Source organism: Athene noctua, chromosome 4 (genome assembly GCF_965140245.1).
Source record: "Athene noctua chromosome 4, bAthNoc1.hap1.1, whole genome shotgun sequence".
Lineage (NCBI taxonomy): Eukaryota > Metazoa > Chordata > Aves > Strigiformes > Strigidae > Athene > Athene noctua.
In genome coordinates this window covers 64,809,405-64,833,655 of record NC_134040.1, presented here as the reverse complement: position 1 = coordinate 64,833,655, position 24,251 = coordinate 64,809,405, and the positions used below count along the sequence as shown (strand labels likewise).

The window sequence follows — 24,251 nt, the reverse complement described above, 5'->3', positions numbered from 1 at the left end:
CAAATGACATGAATTTAGTGAGGTCGAGAACTTCAATTAGTTATTTACCTATCTGAAAATAATGAACTTTTAAATCCGTATTTTGTCCACAGTCAATATTATTGATATTACTAGGTATTCACTAGTTAGTACCTCTCCATACTAGCCGGATCTATATGTTTGTGCTCAGCTGAAAATAGAATATTCAAAATATTTCACAGCTTTCATAACTTTTTTTCTAAGTTCATTTTTACAGTAAACGCAGTTATTAATATTTTTTAAAAACAACTTATTTATTTTAGAAGCACACTCACACTGTACACAGAAATAAAACAGGCACAGGCACAGAATAAATTTAAAACAAGTGTTTTATCTGTATAACCCAGTACTTCAGCTTATCATTTTCTCTTAACAGAGAGAAGAAAGCATGAAACAGAGAAGAAACTTCTTTTCTGCTTCCAGTAAGAGTCCCAATGATTACAAATAATAGCATTATTATGGACAGGTTTTAAAATTAGGCTCAAATTTACAACTAGTTTATAAAGAGTTAATCCATTTTTAACAGGCTCTATGCTCAATCCTAGGGTGCATTTGAAATAACTTGTGAGTAGATGCATGCTGAAAATGCATGAAAAATTCTTCTGGAATCTGTAAATCCTTAAGAATTGTTTTGTCATTTATTAAAGTGTGACTTGTAGTACGTTAATCCTTTTATAATTAATTCAAGCCTACTAACTGCCACTACCCTTGCACGTTAAAAGCAGGGAGTTTGTGCCAAAGCATAAGTCCCCAGGGCAGCCCTCAGACAGGTGCTATCAAGTCAGTCCTGCCGCTCAGTAGTCTCAGCTGTCACTTCACTACCCGCTTCCACCAGCTGCAGGGTGGGTGGGTGACAGCGTGGTATGACAGCAGCCCTCCAGCCTGGCCTCAGTTGCATGGTTAAACCTGCGCTTCATGGTCCAAAGCACACCAGTATTAAAGGCTGCACTAGGCAACCTCAGACAAACTTTGAGAAAGCATTTTACCAAGAAGCTACTTAGTATTTTCTTTGCATAAATACTAATGCATCCACAGGTAAAGAAACACTGGGATTGTTTTCAATTAGCTGAAAGTCAGTACCAGACTTCCATCACAGCACATGAAAAATGCCAGTCACCATGTCAGATTGCAGGCTTTCACACAGGCAAGCAGATCCCTAGTAGTAGATCCCAGCAATGATCATTAGTTTAGACAGGCTTCCAGAGACATGTTTGGAAGCAGCTGATCCCAGCAAGGACCAGGGAGCTGGACTCAATGACCCTTATGGGTCCCTTACAAATCAAGACATTCTATGATTCTATAATTACTTCACAGTCCCTGATCCTGTAACTGATGACACATAAGCAAACTCCTCCAGCTGCATGGAGGCTGAGTTTTATAGCAGTTCACAGAATAATGCGGGTTGGAAGGGGTCTCAGGCAGTCATTGTTTGCTATGCTCAGTTGGAGAATTTGGACTCGATTACGCAGGTCTATATGAACTGCAAGAAATAATTTACCACAAATTTAGAAGCCAACTGAAATAACAGATTACTGACTAATGCCTTTCAGCCTTCTGTGGAAAAATAGCCTGTCATCATGCTTCTATCCACTTTCAATGGATATGCTTCATTTGCAAGTCCCTGTCAAATCCCATGACTTGCTTACACTGTGATCATTCTGCATATTGGATACACAGACATTTGCTCTAGGACAAGTCCAAACAGATATCCATAGGAAGAATAACCTGCCAAAGGCACTGGCTACCCATGCTGAAGCTCAAGAAATGAATTTGCTAGTTGTGGACTCTTACAGCTTAGAACAAACTAGAGATATCACAGTCTTAAGAGACATAACCTTACAGAGACAAAATACACAAAGTTGGCACTTCTCTTATTTCAGAAAGACTGACCCCGTTTCCCACAAAGGACCTATATATCCCCTGGTCCCTGCCCAACTGTTGGCTTACCTAGAAAATCCAAACAAAAACATCTCTCTCAATATGCCTCTGAACTGCACAGAAATGCAAAAATACTAGGTTTTAGAATACATTTACATGATTCAATTTTGATGGTAACATTTTTGAAATGGCTACTCATCCCTTGCAATACCAGTGAGCAGTCTGCTAGGAGCCATAGATACTAATCAGCTAGGTGGCCATACTGCAAGGATGACTGAGAATCTCACTCTAAAAATAACAGTTTCAAGAATCAAATGAAAGGTTTTGCATATCTAAAGAACAAAGCACCAGTTCAGAATAATGATGATATTTATAGGGCTATGGAATAATATGCATGTACATTATGGGTGTTCTTTAATGTCACAGATGTGATTTTATTCCGTTACAGCCATCATGACTCATATTTAAGCTTTACAATCTACAGAACAGAATTAAATAGAAGTCAGCAGAGATTTGCTTCACACTTTAAAGATCTATATATATGTATATTAATATTAAGATAAAAAATATTAGGTATGGTCAATACTGAAGTAGGTAATTGTGTATTACAGCAATGATGATCCTTATGACACTAAATTTGAAGTGATACAAACAGAAAAGAATATTCTCAGTGTAAAACTATGAAAGAGCTTTAGCAGAAACTAGGGGCACAGACTACTGTGGCCATTCCATATTCATGTATTCCCTGGCAGTTTATTAGATACTTGATTCTGTAAGCCTTCAACATAGCTTTTACAATGGACCATGGCCACATCAAAACCAACATTTAACTTGTAGATGAACAAGAAAGGACTAAATGAAACACATACACCCCCCCACCCCCCTACCCACCCCCGGCCCCAGAAAACTGCTTTAAAAGAGAACAAAACCACCTGTGAGATGTTTTCAAGACTAATCCACCACAGTTGATTGAATGTCTACCACAACATAATGCCCATTTTTTCCCCAAACTAAAGCACCAATGGGATCTGTCAGGCAGACAGGAAAACACTTCAGTAACAGATAAGGATAAAAAAAAAAGAGTTTTTAAGGATTCAATTTTAACAGCTCCTTTGAACTAATTGGAAATAAGATACACCATAGAATTTCCTCATGCTAAATCTGTATGACACCCGTATTTTTGTGCAAATACCAATACTGTTCCTAATCCTATTTTTTTCTAACACAGAAAGCAGTACAAAAGGAGATATTTGTCTCTTCTGTGTTATTTTCATGTCTAAACAACACTCTATATATTTTGGAAAGCATCATTCCCACCAGCTCTCTGGGCATCACTTTTCACCTAGTGTAAGTGGAAGACTGACTGCAGTGTACCAGCAACAAAAAGTGTAGTAACTATTGGTATTGTTCATTAACTTAATGTTCAGCTTGGTGATGGAATAAAAATATCAGCAGGGTGTTTTATGGGATGAGCTAGAGCAAATTTAATCTGAAGAGTTCAGAGTAGTTTGGAGGTATTTCTGAGTTTATGTCATTATATTCATGGAAGATAGTGAGTCTCCAGCTAGATCCTGGCTATAGATGAAACGTATCTAACCAGTCAGCGGATTGGTACAAGATCCCTTCTGCTCTTCATCTGCAGAAGATACAAACCGTGCTGTTAAACCTGAGATTCGCTCTCTGAGCATTTAGCCCTAGCAGGTTGCTTTTCAGTCCTGAGTTATTTGGAAAAAGAGTTGTGTTCGCCCTCAACTGTTCAGCAATCCTACAGATGCTGGCCCCCACTAGAGGCTGCTGAGTTCAGAATCACTACTAGATCACATTTTAAACAGTGATCCAAATTTGTTAGGACTTATCAGAAGAGTAAAGCTAGATGCCCAATCCTGCAGGTCACTCAAAATACAAGATATAAACAGCAGATACTTTCTTTGCTGTTCATTTGTTTAGAACACCACAAATCATCTGGCATTCATACCACTGACAGGCACAAAAGAAAACACTCCATTTGCCCTTCAGTTCAGAGAGGCTGCTCATCATTCACTTCTTCATCTGGAAAAGACTATAAATAAACAAACCTGTTTGGCCAACTGATCCTTCTTCACCAAGCCAGTGGCTGCAGCAATGTTCCCTGCTCCTTCCACTGTCTTCTGGGCCACTGCTGTCACTCCTGTCACCACAGCTCCTCCAACATTAGACACTTGCTCTTTGGTTTTCTCAGCCACTGAGAAGCAGAAGATGGAAAAACACATTATGGCTCTGAGAGCTGTAAGTTTTTTAGAGAATCTATCACTGACAGCCCAACATCATGAAGAGCCATAAGGCCATTACATGTTGTGTACCCCAAGTGGATCTTAAGAAATGAAACTATCCATCTGGTAACACTGGAGCAGCAGAGGTAAAAACAAGCCTTATTTGTGGCTCTGTTTCTTTCATGTGAAAGACATTTGATGTTTTCATTCACGTCTAGTTGTACTTTATGGAAGAAAAGTCATTACTTAAGGGCCCTTATTATCCCACCTCACTGTGTAATGTATAATAATTCCATTCAATATATCCCAGTTTGGAAATGCATTCCAATTAGTCCACCACACACTTACTGCATGTTACAGGGCAAGGAAGACAATGTTGTTTACATTAGACTCAAATGCCATTGATTATTCTTTAATTTTTTAATATATACTTGATTATTAAGCAGAGCTACTGTTGCTCAGAGAATTTCTAATATAAACTTTTATCTGGTTCTCTGAAATTCTTGGCCCAATGCTGATGTGTCTATCCATATCATACTAATCTACAAAAAGACCAAATGCCAAAGATGCTAAAGCGAACTGGATCAATAGCTAGCTTCCAAGCGCCAAGGAAACAACTCATTTAGCCTACATATACATCAGCAGTTGCCATTCTACCTTTCAGAATACTACTTGGTTCCTTCTGCTCATCCATCCCCAAGGGCTCTTTCTGACAACAGCTTGCACTATAGTGAAACCACTCTAAGAAAAGCGATGGGATGACTTCATGTCTTAAAGTTACATGCCCAGATTTTCAGGAAACAACACATTTACTCATCTAAACAAGGGACTGTTCTTCAGAAACATCAACTGCATAGCTTTGTAGTTCTAACAAATTCTATAAACTTTCTTCAGCCCAAATGCTATCTGATCCATAAAATGTATTGATAGCTCTATTTGCACCCTTTATGAGCACAGGATGGAGTCTCCTTGGCAGACATGACACCTGTTCAGACACTTTTTTGGGAAGCACATACAGAAGGAAGGCTTTCTATAGATAAATTAGATTTCTTTAAATCTTTACATAAGTATCAGCTGTCCATATCACAGGGCACACAGCAGAGATTGCTATGGTTGACATTGACATTAATAAAAGAAAAAAAATCCCATATTGGGCACTTTGTTTACCTTTCTAGTTTTTTCCTAATTGTTATTTAAAGACCCAAATAATAAATATCTGCTGACAAAAAAAAAAGGCAAATCATTTAGTACTCATCCTAACTTAAAAGTGAACAATTAGTAACCTATAAAGTGTTATCTCTGTTATGACCAAAATCAGAAGCTTTCATTATAGATGTGGTGGTTCGAGCTCAGAGACTAAGCACCATGCAGCCTCACTCCCCACTCCCACTCAAGTGCTGAGAAGGGAAAAATGAGCAAAGACACAGCTTAGTTCCCCCTTCCCCACTCCGGTGCTGAGAAGGAGGGAAACAAAAGACACAGGAACTTGAGATAAGGACAGGTCATTCTTTAAGGCACAGGCAAAAGAACATAAATTTAGTACAGCCACTAACAGAGTAGGACCATGAGAAGCATTATCACATCTTGAAAACATCTTCCCCCATCCCTCCCTTATTCCCAGGTTCAGCTTGGCTCCCGATATCTCTACCTCCTCCCCTCCAGCAGTGCAGGGGGCAGGCAACAGGGGGTGCGGTCAGGCCTGCTGCTTCTTGCACCTCAGGGGTGGGTGAACTCCTGGCATTCCTCCCCTGCTCCAGGATGGTCCCCCTCTCACAGGAGACAGTCCTCCACAAACTCACTCTGACATGAGTCACTCCCACAGGTGTGCGGGTCACCCCTGCATGTCATAAGTCTCCCAGCACCAAACTACAACACCAGGACCTTCTTCCCACAGGGTCCCATCCTTCTTTGGGTGCAGCCACCTGGATCAGTGTAGGGCCCCCACAGGCTGCAAACTGCTATCTGTTCCACCATGAACCTCCATGGTGAGGGCCAGGTGGCCCTGTCCTCTCACCATGGGGTACAGGAAAGTCTCTGCTCTGGTGCACCTCCCCCTCCTACTCCTCCTTTCTTCCACCGACCTTAGTGTTTGCACAGATGTTCTCCTCACAACTCCCCCAACTCCTTACAGGTTCCCCTTCTTAAATACATTATTGCAGAGGCACAGCTAATTGCCTTAGTTATAATGAGTACTAAATGATCTGCCTCTATTTTTGGTCAGCAGATATTTATTATTTGGGTCCTTAAATAATTAGGAAAAAACTAGAAAGATAAACAAAGGTGCAAAGGCGGGTCTGACTTGGAGCTGGAGGACCTTCGAGAAGCTTCTCACAGTGGGCCACTGCTGTAGCCCCCTCCCCTGCTACCAAAAACCCCCGCCACTCACTCAAGCCAGGACAATAGAGCAGGACAACAACGGAGTAGTCTGTCACTAGAATCAGAAAAACAGTCTGTTCCAAAGATTTTCAACCTATACATGCTAATAAGATACGAAATCACAAAGAATGTCATTGTATTCATCCAGTACTCTATTGACAGGCTTCTTCCAGAAAAAGAAATAAATTCAAAGTGGTTTTTGCTGAAAAGCAAATGTTGCCCTCAGGAAAGGTTTAATGTAGTGTAGCAAGTGCAAGAAAACATCTATTGAGATGGCCTATTTGATTATTACCAGCTACAAACTACAAAAACTCTGGATTCTACACATGAAATCTATACAGAAAGTTTTTCACTAGTTCTTGCAAACATGTATCTTAAGGTCTCTGTCCTAGTAACACATTATGTCTTCCAAAGACTATTAAGATCTGTTTGTGCAAGGAGTATTTCAGAAACCAAGTAACATTATGAGACCAAAACTTGTTAACACGTTCATATTATTTAGAATGACAAGAAGAAAGCTCAGAGCTATGTAAAAGACATAGCATCTTGCAAAAATACACTTAAAGTAAGTGATTTTCTCAAAAAAATTAAAAAAAAAACCCAAACACAAAAACCAAAAAACAAGAGAGATGTAATTTGGGTAAGTTTCACTATTCCTTTTCATTTTTTCCTGTGTCTCATTCCTTTTCTGGGAGAGTACAAAAAAATGAAAAACAAAATGAACAGATGTATAAATTAAGGTCCTTTTTATATATATTTTCTTCCGGTTTTGGTATGGTTATTATTTTGAAAACTCCGTTTCCAAAATATCTTGAGTGGCAGAACATTTAAAACAGACTATTTCAGCAGGCTTGATGCTGACAAAGGATCACAGGCTCAACTGCTCTTAAGCAGACTCCTCCCTTCTGATAAAATGATAAAGCATGGTTCGACTGTATTCACTGTCAGTAGTCATAATTAACTTCATTATCTCAAGATCTTAAAAAAACAAAATGCACCTCAAAAGCAAAATAGTGAGAAACAGAGTGAAATTTGGTGTACTGTTGATGATGTAATATAAAACACTCCATTCCTGATGCCACTATTAAAACTACATTTCTCAGACTATGTTCTCATGCCAAGTACAACCACCTACCAAGTGCAACCATCCCATGGCTGCCGTTGCTAGTATTGGAGTGTTACGAGAAAGCTCTGTCTGAAGTCTATTTTCTCCTCACAGAAACACATTACCCTAGGAAAGGCTTGGTACATGCAAACAAAACAAAAAAGCACAGAATCAGGCCACTAATGCTGTTACTGGCACAACAAGAAGATACCTGATAAAAGTAGTCAAAAAGCAACATATTTAAGATTGCTATTTCAGACATAGCCAGAGAAAGCTAACACAGAAGGTAGCACAAAAGATCTCTCATACACTGCTTCAGAAATCAGAGCCAGATGATAAATCCAGCAACTATACACATAGCACAGATTTGCAAAAGAACTCATACTAACAGGAGGAAGAGTCTCTTCCTTTCTGTCTCTAAGGAATACCTAAACACCATCAGAGTTCCCATTACCAAAGTGACTCTATGAATAAGCTCCAGCTTGCTGACCCTTCAGTTCTGGAACCCTAGCAACAGTAGAAATAAAAACAAAATAGGCTTCCAGTCTCATATATTTAGTTGTTTACACTAAGTAGTAAGAGGGGAAAAGCATTAAGTGCGCACAAACAAATCGGTTCAGAATGCAGGGGGTTGATACCAACTAATTAAATTAATCTGAATACCAGATTGTTTAATGATCTTAAGCACTAAGTCTTCGTAAAGCTGATGTCTGCTTTGTATCACAGTGCTGAGAAAGAGCAAGTCAGCTTCTGCAGAGCTCTGCCATGCTATGGCTTGATTACTTCTGTCCACCTACGTAGAGACTGTCCATTCCAGTAAACGATCCTGGGATTGTGTACAGTAACCATACCAAGGCTAACTTTGAAGTTCTAATACTGACTCTAGCACTGCGCAGAAATTATTGGCATTGAAGCTCTCCTTTCCCTACTTACTGTAGATGACAGGGTAACATACAATATCAATGTGAAACCATTGGAGCTATTCAAAAAGGGAATAGTTGATTTCAATTTTGCACAATAAAAGTAGATGAAAACCACAGGATTTCTCTGAATTACTGAAATTACTCTTACTGCACTAAATACACAGTTGAATGTCTTTCAGCCAATAAGGTTGCCTTAGGTACTTGAAGAATTCATTTACAAGGAAGCCATAAATACATTGGGGGTTCTTTAATTCACACAGTAAGATAATAAGATTCACAAAATAAGTAAGATACCTGATGGAGTTAAAACAAACACAACAGTAACACCAATGACTAGGAAAGTTAAGAAGAACAAGAATGATCAGATAAAAGAAATAAGCAAAACACCTGAATATGGTTCATAACTTGATATTGTGTTTTGACTCAGCTTCAGGAAACAGACACATGGTTAAAATATCATGGGCTTTTCAGCCTTGATCTTTCATACAAACCAGTGCTTTACTTTGATTATCAGGAGATGGACTGTAAGTATTTCACCTTTGATACCACACATTCCTGGACACTTATTCCTGGCAGATAAACCAGATGGATGAATTATGCATTTACAGTCAAAGGCCAGTAGACATGTTAATTATGTAGGCAAGTCAGATACATAAACTAACACCCCATAAAAGCAATAAGCAAAATAACAAAAAAAAATTAAAATCTTCAGAAGTTCTGAGAAAGGGTGACTTGGCAAATAACATGCTCACTGTATTCCTGTGAATCACAGCCTGGTATCCTCATTTTACAGTGTCTCTATGCCACTAAACCTAGTAGAATCAGGTCATACTTTGCTTAGAGCAAGAAAAAGCTCAGTCTAGTATTTCTGGGTTTGGAAAGCAGCTGACTGAAAAGAGTATTTAGCTGTTCAGCACTTTGAGGTGTGTCAGCTCCCAGTCCCTTCACCATCAAGAAGTTTTAAACCACGAACTATTCAAAATTAGCAGAACTAGCAAGACCTTGGAACTCAGACAGTAAAAAAGGACTGACTACACAACTGTGAACACACACTCATTTTGATCTGTGTTTGTAGTTTGCCTTTGACTGTCTCTAACCTCTTCAATAATTTTTAGCCACATAAAATGTGTTATTTCACCTCAGATTTCACATGGTATTAACACCCTGGTGCATCATAAGACCACCAGGACTGGTGAACTCCTAGTCCTATAAATAGAAACAAGTAGGTCTCTATAAGTGCCCCAAAAGGCAATTTTGTCACATCAACTTGAATAGCATTGATTTAAATGGATCTGATTTCTAAGACAACTTCACTAGCATTTCTCAGTATCTTATTATATCTCATAGATTTGGATTCACTGTAGAGATGCTATTTTTACCTACCTTCTCTGCTTGCCAGAACAATTCTTCATAGACTTGCAATATTTTTTATTTTTAAAAATGTGCCCAAGCAATTCCTGTTCTTACACTATCAAGCCTATACTTTTTCATTTCACAAACCGTGCTCTCTGGATTTTGCCACATTTCAACCTGCATGTCCTCTATGCATTTTTCATTTTCATTCAATGGTCAACTCCTTTCAAACAGTTTAATAACTAGAAGGAAACTTTGGGTGTTTCACTTTGTATCACTCATTTCCTAAAGTGGGTGAAAAGCAACCACTGTTTTGCCTAAAACTGCCTGAATTTTCTATTAATAGGTGCAGTACGTAACAGATGTGCTCTCCTTATGTCTGGCTTTATAGTCCATTTCATATATTCCAGAACAAAATTTAACATCTTTTCAAATCTGTCAAAAATTCTATTCATCTACTTAAAATTTCCTGTCTCACTACACATACTCCAATCAGAAAAAGATGGATACTCACAGCATTTGAGATCAGTTGTTTCTGTCAGAAGAAGGGAAAGAAGTTCCCTGATAAACTCACCTACTACCATCCCAACTCTTCATCAAGTTTCATATGTGTGCAAATGCCCTTGACTTTTATTCTACCACGTCCCAGCTTGGTGAACATCACCTCTATTAACTTGCTTACTAATGCTGTCAGTTGCTGCTCCCACGTGTGTGAGGATACTAGATATATGTTCCTCAAATCTCATTCTAATGCAATCCTCTATTGATTATAGTCATGATCCCTCTGAACATCTCTTGAGGTCTAGAAAGATGAGATTTCAAACCTCATAACACAAACATGCATGTTTAGCCTGCAGTTAAACTCTGAAGGACTATCATAGATGTTCTGTTCAGTTTTATTATTAAAAATACTCTTGACTGATTGAATCATTTATTTGGGTTGTGATATTAAGTACTGCCAAGTTTACCTACGGTTGTTCATCCTTTGCATTGGCTTACATGAGCACAGGTGAATGATACACTGACTGTACATAGAACAAAAAGAAGAAATCCTTTTATACTCCCTTACTTATTTGATTTCTAATTTCTTAGGGGAAAAACACCTTAAATTTCTTGACCATTTATTTCCTTCACATCTCTAGAAATCCCTTATTCTACAGCAGAAAATTACATGTTCTATTCCATGCACTACAGTCAGCTAAGGTTTTCCTGTACCCTGTAGAGATCAAACACTTCCATTCATTTTGCCACTTACTACAAATTATTGGTTACTGGTTTCAGTTCATACCTAAAATGATTCCTGCAAATCAATTTAAAATGCAAATTTACTCTTTTTCACTGTAGAAACGCTAAATATACTGCCCAATATTAACTTCAAAGTTTGAAAGTGCTTTTGCTACTGAGAGATTAGGCAGTTCTAAAAAACCCTCACAGCTGTGACAAATTCAAATCAACTTACCAAAACTCTGAAACTTCTTTCTTTCCTCTAAGCCATTTCCTTCTATCTTTCCCCCCAACCAGCTCCAGTGGGACACACTGAGGAGTCACAAGAATCTTTTAGGGATGGAGGGAGTGACAGGGCATGTCCACACTGCAGTGGCAGCATGACTGCGGGTGCAGCAGGCACACTTTACCTGAGACTGCACTATCTGGGTGGTTGGAAACAGACCTCAGGCTGGGATGAAGAACCACTAAGAACACAGGTGGTACTCAGATATTAAGCTCACATGGAATTCTCTGTAGCCACAGATGTACCAGTTTAAAGCCCTCTCAATCAGTTCTGCCAATTACAAGCAAAGACACAGGTGGATCCCATCAGGCCCTAGCATACCCAGTTTCAAAGATTCCTCCATGATTATAAAACCCAAAGTTTTGGCAGAGACATGGGTCCTGGAGCCAGGTATTGATGTCTTGGGAACATGTGTTTCTTCCAGAATCTCTCTCCATTACTGAGAGGATTAAGGAAAACACTACCTGTGCTCCCAAAGGATTTAGCAGTCTTCCCAGGGACCTGAAATATTTTTTGACAACATTGCACTTCTGGTTGCAACAGCATTAGTACCCACATGAAAAAAATCAGGAGAGAGTGACAGTCTGAAGGTTGTACTAAACTTGTCAGTTACCTGGTGACATCCCCAGTTGGGGGCCCAGAGGTGCAGCAAACTTCCCAGAGAAGAGCATCTGGTCTGCAAACGGGTGCATCTGTTCTACTCAGGAAGCAGTCACCAGTGACCATAATTTGTTTCTTCTCAGTGCTAGTCTTAATGCAGGTCTTGCTGCGAGGTGTTGGTTGATGTGTCCTTGGTGAGGGTGCTTACACAGGTTCCTCCTCTTATCTTACCATGCACTTTGTCTCCCATATCCAGAGCCTTGTACCTAATTCTGTAAAGGTAGCTGAGGGGGTTCCTCTTACAGCTCCGTGCAGTAACCCGCTTCCACCCTTCCCTATCCCCCACAACACTGCCTTCCTCCAGGCACAAAACAGATCCTGGACCTACCTCTATAGCAGCCATGCTGAGCTGGCTTGCATGTGCCCAAGATGGCAGAGCACAGCTCCATGGATCAGTCTCTTTCTCAGACCCTTTGTGTGTTGTTGGAAACAGACCTCAGGCTGGGATGAAGAACCACTAAGAGCACGGGTGATGCTTGGGTAGAATTAAGCTCGAATAGAATTCTCTGCAGTCACAGATGTACCAGTCTAAAGCCTCAGCTTGCCCACCTCCTCCTGCAGCTTGGCCACTGGGCCACACCTGCAGCCCTGCATGTTACTGCCCTCCATCTTGGAGAACATCCCCACACACACCCCAAAGCCTGGGTGGGGGAAGCCACATGGGGAACATGCCCTCTGCAATACTTATGCAACAGTTATCCTATGCTATAGTTACACAGCAGCCAATTTAACAGTAGCTTGAGTGGAATCATATGGGCTGCAGTCAACAACAGCAACTATACAGTAGGGCTGAGTTAGTGACTGCAGAGGTGAAACTTCATTTTGCATCCCAGCCTCACTGGGGATAGTCTAAAAGACTTAAGCATGGACACACCACTGACCTCATTGGCCTTAACCGCAAATACTCCCTGTGGTTTTTCCTTTCTACCTAGGTCTTACAGTCCTCACTGTATGAAGGAGGTTTCTTCTATGTTATTTTCCCTCCTTTGTTTGCCACAGTAATTCCTGTCTCTTCCACAAGCATTGGTCCTGACCGACTATGAGCTCCTAAATCAGCAAAGTTCTCCTGACATATACCCAAGTCCCTCCCCACTTTGCCTTCCACAGTCCTCCTCCAGTGCCATTTCTCCAGATCCCACTTTTCTGCCTCTTCAGATCACAAGGAGAAAAACTACATCATAATGAAAAAAAAAAAAAAAGCAACTTCACTTTTTTTGTCAACTAGTTTATAATTTTCCAGCACAGAATATTTCACCTTTGGCAATAAACAAACAGCAGAAAGACCCTTGATATACTTATTTCTACAGAGGTAAGATAGTTCCTTCTGTTTAGGAATCTGCTTTCATTAGTCTCCTGGCTCATACTAGTACAGCTTGACTTTGGTTCAGAACAACTCCCAGAAAATCCTTCTCACATAGAAACAACTATATTAAATTTACCTATTTGATTGTAAAAGTGTATGCTTTTTGACAAAATGATGTTGCTTTCTGCCTCTCAATTTTTCTATGTTTTTCTAACATTCATAAATTAGAGTGCTCTCAAAAAAATACACAGAAATTTTAACAGCTAAATGGTTAGTTAATCAAACATAGGGATGCAGTTGAAATTAAGAGGTAATTATCTTACCTGTTGTGACACCATGAACAACTCCTTCCTTGGTCCTGGAACCTAAATAAAGAACAAGATTAATTAGGTTGAAAATGCATGTTCTTGAGGACTGGTAAAGATTAGATGGATGATAAACAGGGATGAATATATAGATTACACACAGTCACATACAGTATTTTCTAAGCTTATTAAAATTAAAGAGCAATTTAAGGGAAAGGGCAAAACCATCAACAAAGAGCAACTGCATGAATGTGTATTGGCTGTGGAAGGGTGAATAATACTGGGAATGCTTCCGCAGTTTATTTCTTGTATGTACTGACTTCCTTGCCATTTTCTTAATGGCTGTGTTAACTAAGCCTCCCACTTCGCAAACTCACATGGATGACCGCACAGAAATCATGTTGCTGTTAACATCCTAAGGAGGCTCACGCATGTTGTTTACAGAGATCAGAGCCAAAGTTTCCACAAGATCCTTACAATTTCATCTTTCAACTCTTTTCCAGATCTCAGTTTGCAGCGGTTAACAACTGTTACTGAACTACAGAAAGACCTAGAAGTTAAAATCATGGGGGAGCTGGTAGCGCTAGGCAGATTCAGTCAAAAATTAATCTGAAAGGGAAACATTAAACAATACATAGGATTCAAATGTGAAAATGCCACCAGAGTCAAACCCAAGGTCTGCTGCATCCAGTGTCCTCCTTGTCAAAGGCACATGTGACAACTTACATAAAATTCTGGAGACAGCAACCTAGAGCTAGTACTAGAATGAGACATAATGCAAGACCTGTGTAAGCACTGTAACTCTATCACCCTGAAGACCAAACTGATTTCTGGAACATCCATGTAAAAATATCATGGCTTTTTATCATGCTGCATGAAAGGGAACAATCTGTCTTGCGTCTTCAATGGAAAAAGAAACAAATCAGCACATACTACTTCATGTCTTTTTCCCTACCAGAGATCTACTTGTCCTACTTGCTACTAGTGCCAATTTATGGAACTTAAGATATGTATTTATGGTACTATCAGACTGACTACAGCATTGAAAAGGCTCCATTATCCGTGAGCAAGAGTAGAATAATAATTCATGATAAATAAGAGGAAAAAAAAAAAAAAGTTGCATCAAGTAAAATGACATGTTCCTTTAACTAGCTAATGAAGAGATTAGAGAAGTCTTTTCCCCCCCTCTATTCTGATGTTCTCTTTAAAAAAAGCTGGTTCTCTCACTGAAGATATTTACCACTGAAAGAACTGTTCATTTCATTAGATCCAAGGTGTTAACATCTAAGGACTTGTTTTATGACTTTGGTTCTCAGTCTTGCAGCACCATGAGACCTGAAGCAGCAAAGCACTTCGAACACATACTGGAATCCAAGCAGATGATTGTTCTACTGACTTCTAGAAAGAGACTAAACACCATTTCAGGCTTACAGTGTCTCTATGGAATACTTAATATTAAGCATTTGCTTTTAAATGCATATTTAGATCTGACCAATATCTCGTTCATCTTGTTGAAGTTATTGTCTGCAAGCCAAGCTACTAAACACATGGAAACCTGTGAATAGCAAGTACTCAGTTCCCTAGGGCTGGTAAGAGATGGATGGTATGGCAGAACTCCCTGAGGACCTCTGCAAAGTATACATCTCCAGAGGGACATATGCAAGTCAATTCTTATTTCACTTATCCTGACAGAACACTGCTATAACCACAGCTAAGACAGGAATGCTAGTCTGTTAGTGGAAGACAAGACTTTTAACAAAAGCTTGGCTTGCAGACCCATACAGAACAGTTATGTATAGCTAAATCCAATTGGCAAACAACCAGCTAAATGGTGGTCCAGACCTTACAGCATATGTTAGAGCTCAACTACTATTTGCCCCACTACTGCACACTTGCATGGAAGTAGCTGTTTTTGCAGTCACAGCTACAACAGCATCTAGAAGTACATTAGGATATGCCAGAACAGACCTATAAATAACAACAGTTGAATTCAGTAGGACAACTTCTGGCTGGCAATGAAGAAAAGCTGGTCATCCATATCGCTTCCAAGAGAAACTAGCTGTCCTTCATTCCCAAAACATCAATAATCTTGCTTATTGTACTCTGCTGTAACAAGGGCAACAGAGGAATCAAAGTAGGGATAATAAGACCAAGGAACCTGACTCTGACCTACACTGCTGAGGTGATGCAATCAGAGCTGGTTAAAGACAGGGTGACATAAGCCCTAATTAAGGAAAGCAGATATCGTCATCTAAGGAAAACACTTGCTCCCAAGTGCTGAAGCCCATTATTCCATTAGACAGACCTTGAGTGCCTTGACTACTCTGCTGGCTTTTCTACTACCAAAGGAAAACAAGAAACCTTCTGAAAAGAGTGCAGCAGAGGACTTTGGATGGTCTTGCCAAATAGGTCATGACTGCACTGTTCTACTCTAAGGCCATGTGCCAGCTAAGTACAGGGATTAGTAAACAACTCATCCCCTAGCCACCTTGCTCCTGATAAACTATTCCTTTGTCTTGCTAAGATACAACACAACAAAAAATGATCAAACTGGAAACTTCCATTCCTGACCACTGAACATGCACTCAAGAGCCAATTGAGCAAAAGCTTCAGCTCTCTAGCAGCACACAGAGCTCAGAGGAGTTCTTGAGCAGCACATCAGTAAAAGCATGCCAGAGCAGCCTTCTTACTCTTAGTTCTTGGTTTCAAAGCAAGTGGGGATAAATATTGCCACTCATTTCTTCACTGCTTCAGACCAACAGCTCTTGAAGGATACGTAGAAACCCAGGTTTAAATTTACGGCATACACAATGCAGCACAGGACTGCTGAGCCTCAGTCCTCCTTTCTAATCCATGATCAGGCCATTGTTTGACATCAGGAAAGGACCTGATGCTGTGCTTGTATGAGTCAAGACAGAGCCACTGATTTCAGCTGGCCAGTGCTGAAATACATCAGCAGAGGAATTTAGAGGAAAAAAACACACACCTGAAAGCATAAAAACACACTATAGACTGTACTGAACAGTATCTTGGGTATTAAAAAGCAGGACAAAGACAGTAGACTAGAGGAAGAAAGAACAGACTTCAGCATTGAGAGGTAAAAAGATCTCCAGTTAACCCTCCAGTACGCCACTCTCCCTCAGAGCTCTAAATTTCCTCCCATGCCAAAGAAAACTTTTCTTGTGATAAAGAAAAAAAAAAAAGAAAAAAGTGACAATGACCACATTTCATCCCAAGCAGCAGCTTTTGTTAATAGAACTCTTGTCAGGTAGAATGATGTTACAATCTTTCAGATAATGGTTAGCAGCAGCCAGGACAGAAAGGTCCAGATCTTTTCCATATTTACTTAAATTCCACTGATTTCAGTGGGATACCATATCACCTAGGGTATTTGGACTAAAGACTTCACATCTTATTAATTCTCCAGCAGCAATGGATGGCTGAATGTTACGGAGTTGACTGTTGAAACTGAAAATGATTAACAGATCCTTCTCAGCCCAATGTTGTTAGGTTCTTTTCTGCAAGGTATCAGGCAGCTTTCACAGCATAATCTGGCTGCGAAACTCCTATCTGAAAACCCAACTATAGAGATAGGGAGGGAGAAACCTTCAGGAGCTCTAATGCAGTGTGCAGCTCCTCTCCTCATAAAGGGGTTTCATCACCTTTTGCATGCAACTGTTATCAGCCTACAGAACCAAGGAATTATCACACCAGCCTTTGCTAATGCTGCTCAGGAGAAGAGCCACTCCTGCTGTGTGCTTGGGAAGTAGACAGAGAAATACCCAGCTCTGTTTGCCCCTTGATCCTGTTGAAGCTTTAGCTGGAGCAGCCGTGTCTTCTTATAAACGGGTATGGGCAGGCACACACCCAGGCCTATGAGCTGCCAGAGCTCCTGAAGGCAGCTTCCAACCACAGGCTTTTTTACTTGCATGATTGAAACTCTGCATATAGCTCTTTCCTCCTGAAAAGCAGGCATCTGCTGTGGGAAGGATCCTTCACCATTACTACAATCTTATACATAGTTCTCTATCATGGCTCAGGGCTCTGCTGTCCTCAGTATTTTATTCTTGAAATAAATAGCAAGCCTGCCCTTGAAAGTTCAACCTCAGCAAAAGCATCTCAGAAGAGAATAGGAAATCTGTTGCCTTTGGGAGCCGAACTAAGTTCAAATATTATTACAATCTGGAGAACAGGTCAGACACAAAGATTAATTCAGCACAAAATGCAGGTTTCTAATAAAAAGAAATCAGTGACCCCAGAAGCATGGTCAGGAACTAGAAGAAAACAAAATTTAAAAAAGAAAGCCCTACCCCTGAAAAATAACTCCAACGTCAAGCACAATGTACAGTGAAAGGACATCTATTTTGATACAGAAAATGAGCAGACGCTCATTTTAAAATAGACTCATCTTACAATTAGTTTTCAAAATGACTGCCATCTCTGTTGGCAAGAGCACCGAGCTTTGCCATGGCTCAGCAGGAGAAAAGCATATTCCAAATGAGTAGTCTAAACTATTGGAGCAGAAATAATTTGTTACAGACAGCAACTAGCCTGCAAGGGCAGTGGGAATCCTGAAAAGGCACTGGAATTGAAGAGATCTCAGTGCTCCCATTTAAAAGAAATGCCTCTGGTTTTCAGCTCTGTTTAACTTCTCTTTGATATCTGTGCACATCATCCTAGCTACACACAGCATCCATTACAGAACTGACCTGCTAGAAAAATCAGCAAAAAAGAAATAACCTCCAGAAAAGAGTATCTTTTCCCCTCCATTATTTTATAGATGAACTTTATTTAATGAATAGGAGAAATAGATCCATAATTATTTTTTTTAAAATGACCACTTATTCATACAGTCTTGGCAAATAATTTTCCTGTGAATTTTTCATGGCAGCATTTGCGAGATAGTCCTCTAAAGCCCAATGCTTGCTAAGTAAAGAGGATGATCATGCAATCAGTGTACCGATCTGGGACTTGAAAATAATTTTATCCCTGGCTCTGTGCAAGACTCTTGTGTGACCTAGATAAGTCACTTAACAACTGCTTTACTACCTTGGGGTCTACCTGCCCTACCTCATTAACTGTAGTGGCTCTTCCTTAAGAAGTCATGGAAAGTATCTGCTATGGATATGCAATATTACCTGAAGCACGGAACATGGAGTTAATTTCAAAAGGTGAGGAGATGACACTTTGCCATACAAAATGTTAATGCTGACATGCCAAGCAGCCAGCATGGCTTATGCTCAGTTCCTGAATTAACCTCTCACACGTGTTCTATGGGATGTTGTGAAGCTACCTTCCACTTCAGATTTTACACCTTTTTCTCAATTTATTTTACTGTATCAACTACCCCTTCAGCCTTAACCTAGCAAACATCTTGAACAGACCGTCAGCTAGTGACCTGTACTGTAAAGCACCCCGTTAAGACATGACATTATTCAGTCTGGCATTACAGGTGTGGCACCACAGAGCAGTAACACACAGTCAGCACAACACAGTGACCTAAGAACCAACGTTTGGCTTCAAAGAACTGGAGTTCAAGGGGGCACAACTCTCCTCTTGTTCTGTAACAGTCTCCTACAAGTGATTACGTATATATTTTTGCAGAAGAATAGGTCTGATGAGGATCCAGCTGTGAGCGTCAGGGTACACCGACCAGCAGTGTGATCTCTGCTGCCCACCTACCCACATAGAGGACACCCTCTTTCGTCTTTCCTGCTGCCTCTGCCACACCCTGCTTGGTTTTTTCTGCTGCGGCTACGACTCCCTCCTTTGCCTTGGAAAGTCCTTTCATGAACACATCCATGGCTGAGAAATTTCTTCACACAGCTCTAGAAAAAACAAAAAAGAAAAAAGACAGTACACTTTCAATAAGATTTTTTTTTCAGCTTTTTATACCAGAAAGGGAACAAAATTTTACTCAAACCTAATGGCATCACAATTACTTAAAAATGATAGTATTTATACCCTCATAATATGTAGCTTTCACCCTTATTTTTTATTAGCAATACACAAACACCTTTCTGTATGTGAGGTTACACTCAGTATTTCAGATAGAAAGAACAGTTAAATAACTAGAAAGGGGTACGATTACATGAATTGCTTTTTCTCACATGCTGCTGCACATAGCAAACTAAACAGCACTGCCAGAGCAGTTCCTTCAAGCAAAGCTTGGGGATCCTGTTTCCACAGAATCCCACAGAGAGGTTGCTGATAACACAGTTCTAGTTGGAAGATGGACTCATTGGTATGACAAGTCCCTTCCTTGCCTACCAAGGCATCATTTCCTCCAAAGGACAGTTCAGTTCACGTGCTGATTGCAAGATTTAGCCCTGTGATTTGATGATAGCCCACCTCTCATCCAGAAGAAAAACCCAACTTAAAAAAAACATAGCAACTTACAAAAAAGACCAACAAACCAAACCACAAAACCCCAAAATCCTTCTAAATGACAAATGTTCACTTGTTATAAGAAACTGCCATTACAACCCAGAAGGACTGGAGCAAATAGAAAATGCTGCTTTTCCAGTAGTCCAGCATTTTGTGCACAGCACATGTCACTTTCTGGAAATTGAGTTTTCCCAAATGGGTTTTTTGCATGTATCAAGACTGAGAAAAGATTTTACTAAAAAGCAAAAGCAAGAACGCAGGATTTTAAAAGCACTGCACTAAAGCTACCAAGTGAGTGCTGTGGCAGCTATACAACCCAGCACTACACCAAAACTACTAAAATAGTAATGAAACCCAAGAAATCAGTGTCTCTTCAACAAATTCGTTATCGATAGTCCTTTCTCTTCCTGCACCCACACAGAAAGAAGCGCTGCCTGTTATTTTCTTTTCTCTGCTTCGAGGCTGAGTAGGAGGAACGGATGTCTAGGAAGGCATCTGGGCTGCCGCAGCTTTCGTCTAACTCGTGACGAGCGTGCAGGGAAAGGCAGCGCTTGTGCTCCAGCCAAACTGCCTACGGGACCTGTTACCCTGGGGCTGGAGAGGGGGGGCCGGGGGGTCTTACACACGCAAAGCCGGGCGGAGGCAGGCCCCAGCCCGCGGGCCCCTCCGCCTCCTCCGCCGCTGGGGTCCCCAGGCCTGTCCCCAGTCCCATCCATCCCCGGGTGGGGGCAGCGCCACGACCAGGTGCGGGGGCACCTGGGGACCGCGGGCGGGTGGTGCGGAATGTATATATGAAATAATACACAGGCACCTGCAGAGGGAGGGAGAGGGCAGGGCGTCGCGACCATATATAAATACACACATATACAGAGAAAGAGGCACCTACCGAGGAGGGCAGGGCGACGCGACCGTACAGCACCCACGGGCTCCAGCTGACACGCCGTCTGCACAAGGCGGCCACGGCGCCCGGCTTCTCCTCCCTCCCCCGTGCCCACAAGAGGACGTTAAACAGGAATTACATACATATAGATAACGTTTTACAGATTTTATGTGTATAAATACACGTGTGCGCACACACACACGAGCGCGCACCCCTATAGCTAGGCAGACACGGCGAGCCCAGCCCTGGGCAGCACCGACGCGGAGCGGAGCCTCCCAGCCCCGCCGCGCCGCTCCCTCCCTCGCCAGCCCGGAGAGCCCCGGGGGCCGCCGCCGCCACCCCGCAGCGGAGCGGAGCGGCTCCCGCGCCCTCGGCCGCCCCCGGCGACGGCGCCTGCCCCGCCCCGCCACTTACCGCCGGGCTCCTCCGCCACCGGCGACCGACCCGTTCCGAGCAGGCGTGGGGCGGTGGGGTGGAGGCTTGGAAGGGCCGGAGAGGAGCTGCCCCTGCTCAGCACATCCCCGAGGCGGGGGAGAGCGGGCCGGGTATGCTGGAGCCACCCCCGACGGCAGCCCCGCAGGCGGCGAGTCTGAGAGAGAGACGAGGGCGAGGGGTGGAGAGAGGATGCGCCGCGGGGGGCGGAGGGAGGGAGGAGCGGAGGGGGGCAGGGAGGCTCCCACCACCCTCCCCGCCTTCCCCCGGCCCACCCTCTGCGGGGGTTTGCGCCCCCCGCACGGCCTCCTGCGCCCACCCCTCCCTCGCGTCCTCCGTGGGAGCGCGGTGGGATAAGCCGAGGGCACTTGTTCCGTCACCGGAGACCGAGAGAGGAGCAAGAGCCAAAGGAAGACCAGGTGACCGGGTCCCCCTGTGCCTCCACACACCCACCACTAGCTCAGAAGGCTGGAGCACCCCATCTTAGAAGAACTGTAAGGAAGCTGTTGATGGTGACTGCAGCACACCTGTGCTTCACTTCCCCAAAGCCTTAGAAAATCTCCCCAAGCATCTCATTGCTTTTTCTTCTACTTCCAAATCTTTGGCCCTGAGTGACTCGAGTTCAGTGTACTGTTCTCACAATATCCATAACCTCAGATGACTTTTAAGTAATGGGAGTTGATGCTCTTGCAGCTGTAATTTGAGTCTTAACTCTATTGTACATTAAAAAAAGAAAAATAAAAAAAATCATCCCAAATCAGGAAAACTATGAGAAGAGCTACCTCACTCCTGCCAGATTTGCCTGACCTCTACACCTCTACTAGCATCCTCCATCCATCCAATATGGCCATACTCCATGGCCAGTGTTACTCAAGTCTTAATCTGAAAAATATAGTAGTCACTTTTTCCCCCAAAGGAGAAAACTATCACGCTTCTCTATTTCGTTAGCAGAATTTAGACATGAAAAGCCAAAACCAGTAGGAGACAAGGCATTAGAACAGATGGACCTTCAGCTTCAGTACATCAGTTCATGTGCCGTATAAAATCCTGCAAGTTCTACAGAAGCAGTTTGTTTTTTATTGCACTCCAAAAGGAGAAACAGAACATGGTATAGATGAGATACTAGGTTGTGAGTAGCAAGGAGCATCTTTCATCCATCATCCTGTGCAGACAGCTGATGCATTCCTGGTTTTGTTTGCATTCAGAACACGTAGTGCAGTCTTCCTTTTGTCAGGCTTCTTCATAAGCCTTCATATTTCTATACTGTTTGGTAAACTTTCTTTTGGTTCATTGCACTACTAGTTTTAATCAACCAAGCATTCAGCAATATATTTTATTTCTTTGTGTAAGAAGGTGTAGACTGATAATACAAATCATTCCCTCATAATTCTGCCCTCAAGAAAAGCCTTAAAAAGAAACAAACAAAAAAAGGAGCCCAGGAATTAAATTACATTAGGCACCTCATTTATCCCATGCAACATATTCATACTTAGTGCAAGAACTAGATGTAGTATTCCTATTTCCTCTCAATTTGGAGGAGAGGAAAATAGGTACAGTTTCAGACAGTAAATCAAAGTGAATCAAAATCATATTCTTTCTACATGTTAACTGGCCCAGTAATTTATATACCTTAGTATATAAACTGACTCATTGAAAGCCACTCCCTCAAGTCATTCTCTACTACCCAAGCCAGTAAACTTAGACCCCAAATTAGAATTAAAGCAAATATTGCACTCCTTATGTATTATCTTCCAGATTTAAAGAAGCCTTTTGTTTCTCTAGCATGCAAGTGACTATGAGCATGAAATGTTGCTTTTTATTATGCTGATATAAATCTGGATAGACTTATTTTTATTTAATTATGTTAGCAGTAACAGAGAATCCAGTATGATAAACATCCTCGCGTATTTATGGCTCTATTTCTGAAACCTTTACAAAGAAGAGCTCAGATGTTTGCAACTCCTAGCTTTTGCAAGGTTTCCTTTTTTGCCTGGTGTTTATCAAAGGGAGGCATTATGTTCTGCTGTTAAACAAAGTAACAGCTTGTCAGTTAATAAAAGCATGCAGCTAGAAAGAAAGAAGTAAAGGCAAGAGGTACCAGTTACCACAGCAGAAATAAAGCTTAAAATTTCAGCTGTAGTATTCAAAATAGGCAGATGTTAAATTCTAAATCAAAGGATAAGAGGCACAGAAGAAAAAAAATAGAGTTTGAATGTTGACACAATAAATTCTTAATTATAAAAATGGATGGGACTTAAGTGGAAAACAGAATTAAATATGGTAGGGAATTAGCATTGCATCTCCAAGGTAATCCCTATTTAAACCGCACTGTCTACAACAGCAGAGTGGTATTTTTTCAGGTTGTCTCCTCAGTACTATTAGTATCACAGTAAGTTCACCCCTGAAGCCTTTCCTGTCTGAAGAAAGGATAGTACCAAGCAGATTGCCCACTGATTGCATTTAAAACAAATCTTTATTTAATGACACTGTTTACTTCGCGTGAGCATCTAGAGCAAAAAAATCAATTAAGTAGTCATAAAAACTCCTTCAATCCATCTTGCATTGCAGGCTAACTTACTGGTTTAGTTGCGAGTGATCAAGTAAATCTACTTTATCACCATGAAAAGCACAAATATTCACAATTGAACAACCCTGCAGAGTAAAACTGATCAGAATTTACTGTCTTTAGGTTAAAAAATTCAAATGTAAAACTCTTCATGTAGAAGCACTGGAAAGGTGTTCCTCTTGAACACTCCATAATAAACTGGAAGTTTTTCCCTGTTTATTCAGAGAGTAACACACAAGATCTCTGTGTCACCACAGAACTGATAGGTGATGTTACTCAGACAAAAGGTACCTTTGAAAACCTAAA

At 41.2% G+C, this 24,251-nt stretch overlaps 1 protein-coding gene across 2 annotated transcripts in view; it reads right to left on the bottom strand.

The window, feature by feature from the left end:
- SNCA (synuclein alpha) overlaps nucleotides 1-21,588 on the bottom strand; it is a 74,554-nt gene extending 52,966 nt beyond the window's left edge. The window contains exons 1-5 of one of the 2 annotated variants that reach the window (XM_074904013.1): nucleotides 21,362-21,588; nucleotides 20,954-21,047; nucleotides 19,363-19,508; nucleotides 13,699-13,740; nucleotides 3,972-4,117 (exon numbers count right to left, since the gene is read on the bottom strand). In XM_074904013.1, coding sequence (XP_074760114.1) covers nucleotides 3,972-4,117; nucleotides 13,699-13,740; nucleotides 19,363-19,483 — 309 coding nt within the window. In that variant the 5' untranslated portion in view covers nucleotides 19,484-19,508; nucleotides 20,954-21,047; nucleotides 21,362-21,588. The remainder of the gene's footprint in view (nucleotides 1-3,971; nucleotides 4,118-13,698; nucleotides 13,741-19,362; nucleotides 19,509-20,953; nucleotides 21,048-21,361) is intronic. The other variant, XM_074904012.1, reaches the window with a different exon arrangement.
- Between the last annotated feature and the right edge of the window lie 2,663 nt (nucleotides 21,589-24,251).